Raw genomic sequence first — 7,672 nt, 5'->3', positions numbered from 1 at the left:
AATTGTTTTTAAGGTGGTCAAAAATGATGATTTTTTTTTTTTTTAGAGGAACTGCTTCAGGAATTGTTCACTGGTAATATTCACCTCTTTTTTTTCAGGTGGATTCTATTAAAAGATTGTATTTCTATGTAAAAAAAAATAAATTACGGTAATCAAAAAAGTAACATGTTCATTCTTATTCGTTTTTTTTCCTCTCAGTGGGCACTCTGTACTTTACAATACAAGTCAACGGGAAAGCTAAGAAGATGATCGGACTTCTTTTGGTGACCTTTGCCATCGTTTTACCAAATCCATCAGAAACAAACAAAAAAAAAAAAAAAGACCGCCGCTTCCTGAGTATGTTGAAGAGTTTTCAGCTTGAAAAAGAGTGGGGTTTACTTGAGTTTAAAAAACCCATTCTTTGCAGCTTTTTTTTGAGGAGTTTTAATTTCTTCCAAGTCTTTAAGATATGCTTAGAACAGATTCCATTGGAAGCAACTAAAAAAAAAAAAAAAACCCCAAAAAACAAAACAAAAAATAAAAAACATAAAAACGAACAACAAAGAATAGAGCGTTGTTTTTTTTTTTTTGGGGCTACTTTACTCCAAAATTCTGCCTTGAAACAAATTTGAAAACTTTTGCAGAAAAATGATGATCTTTTAGAGTTTGCCCTATTAGGCAACGTGAAGCTCCTTCCGTTTTTTAGAAATTTAACGGAACTGGCCTGGACAGTCGTAAAAATGCCAAAAGTTGAAACATTTTTGCGCAACTAGAATTCTTAAAATATATGAACTTTATAGAAACTGGTTCCCCAGGGACATGGCGAGTCTGCACATTACAGGGACGGTAGAGATTAGCCAAAAATATAAGAAGGACCCTGGTTTGACGTCCAGGTCGGTAACTCCGTAGCATATGGGCAAATTTCCATGGAGAGCATGGAGTCATGAATTTACAGGGACCTAGTAGATACCAGAGGTGCCAAGGGTATTCTCCTTCAACTTCTGGGCTAGGAAATTCCCAGGACACTAGTCAGTTTGCCACGTAGTACCAATGTGGACAACAGATCAGGGTCCGGCGTATATACTTTTGTTCTGCTCTAATGCACCACAATTTATTTTGGACAGCTACCGTGTAATACTACATTTGACCTGTAGTGGCCACTGCAGGGAGAATGTGTGGCTGGTAATAGCACCACCTCGGCGATCACAGCTGATCACTATTGAAGTCAGACAAACTCTTATTAAAATAGGAAAGACACCCAAAAAAAAACTAGTAAAAAAAAGTCTTTGTTTATTAAAGCAATTTAGGTGATCTCCTACTTGTGTGCTGGGAATATCGAGACTATGCACACAGTCTAGCACGGCGTCAGTGCAGCCATTAATAATTCCATTTTATAGACAAAGTTGCGCCCCTCCATTTTATTCCACTGGACTTCTTTAAAGGGTCCTCGCAGGTAATTCCACTTGGTGTCCTGCAGGACGTCGCTCTTGGAGAGCTCTTTACTCTGACATCGGGGGAACTGCACCATGACTTTGCTGCCACTCTCCGGTCCGTTGCGAACTGCGAGGGATAGAGAAAATCCAGATTATACAGGAGCACCGGTCTATTGACAAGAAGCCAGCCCGCGATACGAAAACTCCTCCGAAAAAAGGAACATCACTAGTGATGAGCGAACGTGGTCCTATAAGGCGTTATCTGGGCATGCTTGGGTGCCAACAGAGTGGATTAGAAAAACAAAAATGTTGATTGAGTGATAAATCCTGCAGATTCCCCAATGTGTGGTTGATTGATACATATACAATAATTCAACGTGAGACTGGTAAATGCAGCCACACTCAGATACATAACCTAGATGAGGGGAAGTGATCACTTGATGCGGGATGGATGTACACGATACAGAAGAGATAAATAGATCAGAATCAAATAAGTAATCTAGATTAAACCTTACAGTATAATAATTAGCAGAGCAATATTCCGATTAAAGGGAATCTATGAGCAGGTTTTTGTGGTTTATTGTGAGAGTAGCATAATGTAGGGGCAGAGAGCCCGATTACGGGGAAATCTGCGACTTGCTCAGCAGCTTGCTGCAGTTTCAAAACAAACATTGTTTTATCAGCAGGAGATAATCACTCCAGGACTAGGTGTCGTGTGCAGGCTAGTCAGGCTAATATAACCCCGCCCTCAACACCGATTGGCAGCTTCATGTGCATGCTGTCAGGAAGCTGCCAATCAGTGGTGTGGGCGGGGTTATACACAGCTCAGCATTCTGACCACAGCTACATCTACAGCAGAGAAAACAGGGATTCTTGCAAAACTCCATAAAGTAGTCAAGTAAGTGATACATGCCTGGAATCGGGCGCCCTGTCCCTACATCATGGTGCTCTTAGATTAAATAGCAAAAACCTGCTGACAGATTCCCTTTAATGCTCCCCAATGATCGGAAATCTGTTATGTTGAATACGGTAGCCCCTGGGACACAACTTAGGCTATGACCAGCTCAGGGACACACAGAGATTCTCTGCGGTTTTCTCTGGAACCTGCAGGGAGCAGGGAGGCTGGAAGTGAAAAGCCTCGGCTCATACAGAATATGTTCTTGGTGCCAAACAATCACTTGTGAGAAGATACAGATATAATCACGCATTCATTCCTTTATGGTTCCCAGGGCAAAGGTTGCTGCAAAGTGGGGGGCAAAACAAATCTGGAGGCCAAAAATAGTAATTTGACCATGTTGAAAGTTTTATTTTCCATCTTTTAAACAATCAAGATTTTCTATTGCAGAGTTTTGAAAAAAAAAAAAAAAAAAAAAGTTAAAAGAAAGATAAATGCAAGAGTCTCTAAAATGTGGCTATTAAAGGGAACCAGTCATCTTGTAGATTGTGAGCCCTCGCGGGCAGGGTCCTCTCTCCTCCTGTACCAGTTGTGACTTGTATTGTTTAAGATTATTGTACTTGTTTTATTATGTATACCCCTCCTCACATGTAAAGCGCCATGGAATAAATGGCGCTATAATAATAATAATCTGATTCATGCTTTCCAAACCGCGGGCAGCATGAATGGGGGTCCGGCTGCACAATTGCACCCAGGTATATTTTTCTCCCTAAGTGCAACACAAGGGAGAGACCGGTTAATCATTTGCAATGGTGCTGGGAATAGTCTGTCTAGGACGAATCTTTAAAAGGGGTATTCCAATTTCAAAGATCCTATCCCAATAAGTAGTAGCTGTAGTAATAATAATAATAATAATAATAATATAAAATTACTACATTTATAGTTGGAGGTAAGTTCTTCTGATTCGCTACGTCTCTTTCCTCATGTGCAGGCATTGCAGGGCCTTAGGTATCCATGGTTACACTCTACTGATGAAGTGACAGCTAGTTGCTAATGGTTGTATCCATGGATACCTATAGTCCTGCAATGCCTGCACATGAGGAAAGATGCATAGCGAATCGGTAAAACTATACTACATTTCTAATTGGAGGGATTTGCTAATAATAATAATAATAATAATAATAATAATAATAATAATAATATTATACCTGCTCCATGTTTTGATAGGATCTTGGAGATGGGAATACCCCTTTAAAGTTTGTTTTCTCAGAAACGTTGGAGTATTTCAGAGAAAAATATACCTTGCTTCAATTGTGCAACCGGTCTCGTATTCATGCCGCCCGCTGTTTGAGAAGCATAAATCAAATGACAGGTTCTCTTTAACCCCTTCACTCCGACACCTGTTTTCACCTTCCTGACCAGGCCAAATTTTATAATTCTGACCAGCGTCATGTTATGTGGTCATCTTTGGTCCATGTGATCTACGTTTATGAAAATATCGAAAATATGACAAAAAAAAAAAAAAAAAAACAACATTCAGCAATTTTTAAACTTTGAATTGTTATGCCCTTAGATCAAATTGTTTTACCACATAAAATAGATAAACATTTACCGCATGTCTACTTTACATCAGGATCATTTTTTAAATAATTTTTTTTTTGTTAAGAAGTTAGAAGGGTTAAAAGTTAAGCAGCATTTTATTCATTTTTCCAACAAAAGTTATAAAATTATATTTTCTCTTTTAGGGGCCATATTACATGTTAAGTGACTGAGGGGTCTATATATGACAGAAAATACCCAAAAGTGACTCCATTCCAAAAACTGCACCCCTCAACAAAAACAATTATTAACTCTTTAGATTCTTCACAAAAATGTGAGCAAAGTGGAAGCAAAAAAATAAATAAAAATAAATAAATTTCCAACAAAAATGTAACATTACTGATCCTGTGTTACATCCTGTATTATACTGCAGAGCTGCACTCACTATTCTGCTGGTGCAGTCACTGTGTACATACATTACTGATCCGGAGTTACATCCTGTATTATACTCCAGAGCTGCACTCACTATTCTGCTGGTGCAGTCACTGTGTACATACATTACATTACTGATCCTGAGTAACATCCTGTATTATACTCCAGAGCTGCACTCACTATTCTGCTGATGCAGTCACTGTGTACATACATTACATTACTGATCCTGAGTTACATCCTGTATTATACTCCAGAGCTGCACTCACTATTCTGCTAGTGCAGTCACTGTGTACATACATTACTAATCCTGTGTTACCTCCTGTATTATACTCCAGAGCTGCACTCACTATTCTGCTGGTGCAGTCACTGTGTACATACATTACTGATCCTGAGTAACATCCTGTATTATACTCCAGAGCTGCACTCACTATTCTGCTGGTGCAGTCACTGTGTACATACATTACATTACTCATCCTGTGTTACCTCCTGTATTATACTTTAGAGCTGCACTCACTATTCTGCTGGTGCAGTCACTGTGTACATACATTACTGATCCTGAGTAACATCCTGTATTATACTCCAGAGCTGCACTCACTATTCTGCTGGTGCAGTCACTGTGTACATACGTTACATTACTGATCCTGAGTTACATCCTGTATTATACTCCAGAGCTGCATTCACTATTCTGCTGGTGCAGTCACTGTGTACATACATTACATTACTGATCCTGAGTTATATCCTGTATTATACCCCAGAGCTGCACTCACTATTCTGCTGGTACAGTCACTGTGTACATACGTTACATTACTGATCCTGAGTTATATCCTGTATTATACCCCAGAGCTGCACTCACTATTCTGCTGGTGCAGCCACTGTGTACATACATTACTGATCCTGAGTAACATCCTGTACTATACCCCAGAGCTGCACTCACTATTCTGCTGGTGCAGTCACTGTGCACATACATTACATTACTGATCCTGAGTAACATCCTGTATTATACTCCAGAGCTGCACTCACTATTCTGCTGGTGCAGTCACTGTGTACATACATTACATTACTAATCCTGTGTTACCTCCTGTATTATACCCCAAAGCTGCATTCACTATTCTGCCGCTGCAGTCACTGTGTACATACATTACTGATCCGGAGTTATATCCTGTATTATACTCCAGAGCTGCACTCACTATTCTGCTGGTGGAGTCACTGTGTACATACATTACATTACTGATCCTGAGTTACATCCTGTATTATATTCCAGAGCTGCACTCACTATTCTGCTGGTGCAGTCACTGTGTACATTACATTACTGATCCTGAGTTACATCCTGTATTATCCTCCAGAGCTGCACTCACTGTTCTGCTGGTGCAGTCACTGTGTACATTACATTACTAATCCTGAGTTACATCCTGTATTATACTCCAGAGCTGCACTCACTATTCTGCTGGTGCAGTCACTGTGTACATAATGTTACATTACTGATCCTGAGTTATATCCTGTATTATACCCCAGAGCTGCACTCACTATTCTGCTGGTGCAGTCACTGTGTACATACGTTACATTACTGATCCTGAGTTATATCCTGTATTATACCCCAGAGCTGCACTCACTATTCTGCTGGTGCAGTCATTGTGTACATACATTACTGATCCTGAGTAACATCCTGTATTATCCTCCAGAGCTGCACTCACTATTCTGCTGGTGCAGTCATTGTGTACATACATTACTAATCCTGTGTTACCTCCTGTATTATACCCCAGAGCTGCACTCACTATTCTGCTGGTGCAGTCACTGTGTACATACATTACATTACTGATCCTGAGTAACATCCTGTATTATACTCCAGAGCTGCACTCACTATTCTGCTGGTGCAGTCACTGTGAACATACATTACATTACTAATCCTGTGTTACCTCCTGTATTATACCCCAGAGCTGCACTCACTATTCTGCTGGTGCAGTCACTGTGTACATACATTACATTACTGATCCTGAGTAACATCCTGTATTATACCCCAGAGCTGCACTCACTATTCTGCTGGTGCAGTCACTGTGTACATACATTACTGATCCTGAGTAACATCCTGTATTATACCCCAGAGCTGCACTCACTATTCTGCTGGTGCAGTCACTGTGTACATACATTACATTAATGATCCTGAGTTACATCCTGTATTATACCCCAGAGCTGCACTCGCTATTCTGATGGTGCAGTCACTGTGTACATACATTACATTACTGATCCTGAGTTACATGCTGTATTATACTCCAGAGCTGCACTCACTATTCTGCTGGTGCAGTCACTGTGTACATACATTACATTACTGATCCTGAGTTACCTCCTGTATTATACTCCAGAGCTGCACTCACTATTCTGCTAGTGCAGTCACTGTGTACATACATTACATTACTAATCCTGTGTTACCTCCTGTATTATCCTCCAGAGCTGCACTCACTATTCTGCTGGTGCAGTCACTGTGTACATACATTACTGATCCTGAGTTACCTCCTGTATTATACTCCAGAGCTGCACTCACTATTCTGCTGGTGCAGTCACTGTGTACATACATTACATTACTGATCCTGAGTTACATCCTGTATTATCCTCCAGAGCTGCACTCACTATTCTGCTGGTGCAGTCACTGTGTACATACATTACATTACTGATCCTGAGTTACCTCCTGTATTATCCTCCAGAGCTGCACTCACTATTCTGCTGGTGCAGTCACTGTGTACATACATTACATTACTGATCCTGAGTTACATCCTGTATTATCCTCCAGAGCTGCACTCACTATTTTGCTGGTGCAGTCACTGTGTACATACATTACATTACTGATCCTGAATTACCTCCTGTATTATACTCCAGAGCTGCACTCACTATTCTGCTGGTGCAGTCACTGTGTACATACATTACATTACTGATCCTGAGTTACATCCTGTATTATCCTCCAGAGCTGCACTCACTATTCTGCTGGTGCAGTCACTGTGTACATACATTACATTACTGATCTTGAGTTACATCCTGTATTATTCTCCAGAGCTGCACTCACTATTCTGCTGGTGCAGTTACTGTGTACATACATTACATTACTGATCCTGAGTTACCTCCTGTATTATACTCCAGAGCTGCACTCACTATTCTGCTGGTGCAGTCACTGTGTACATACATTACATTACTGATCCCGAGTTACCTCCTGTATTATACTCCAGAGCTGCACTCACTATTCTGCTGGTGCAGTCACTGTGTACATACATTACATTACTGATCCTGAGTTACATCCTGTATTATCCTCCAGAGCTGCACTCACTATTCTCCTAGTGCAGTCACTGTGTACATACATTACTGATCCGGAGTTACCTCCTGTATTATACTCCAGAGCTGCACTCACTAT

At 40.4% G+C, this 7,672-nt stretch overlaps 1 protein-coding gene across 1 annotated transcript in view; it reads right to left on the bottom strand.

Annotated features, from left to right (window-relative positions):
• Positions 1–1,249: 1,249 nt before the first annotated feature.
• MED17 (mediator complex subunit 17) overlaps positions 1,250–7,672 on the bottom strand; it is a 33,669-nt gene continuing 27,246 nt past the window's right edge. The window contains exon 12 of the mRNA XM_069759149.1: positions 1,250–1,539. Within this exon, the coding sequence (XP_069615250.1) occupies positions 1,334–1,539 (206 nt within the window). The 3' untranslated portion in view covers positions 1,250–1,333. The remainder of the gene's footprint in view (positions 1,540–7,672) is intronic.

The sequence above is a fragment of the Ranitomeya imitator genome, chromosome 3 (assembly GCF_032444005.1).
Source record: "Ranitomeya imitator isolate aRanImi1 chromosome 3, aRanImi1.pri, whole genome shotgun sequence".
Lineage (NCBI taxonomy): Eukaryota > Metazoa > Chordata > Amphibia > Anura > Dendrobatidae > Ranitomeya > Ranitomeya imitator.
This window is presented reverse-complemented; position numbering and strand designations above follow the sequence as displayed.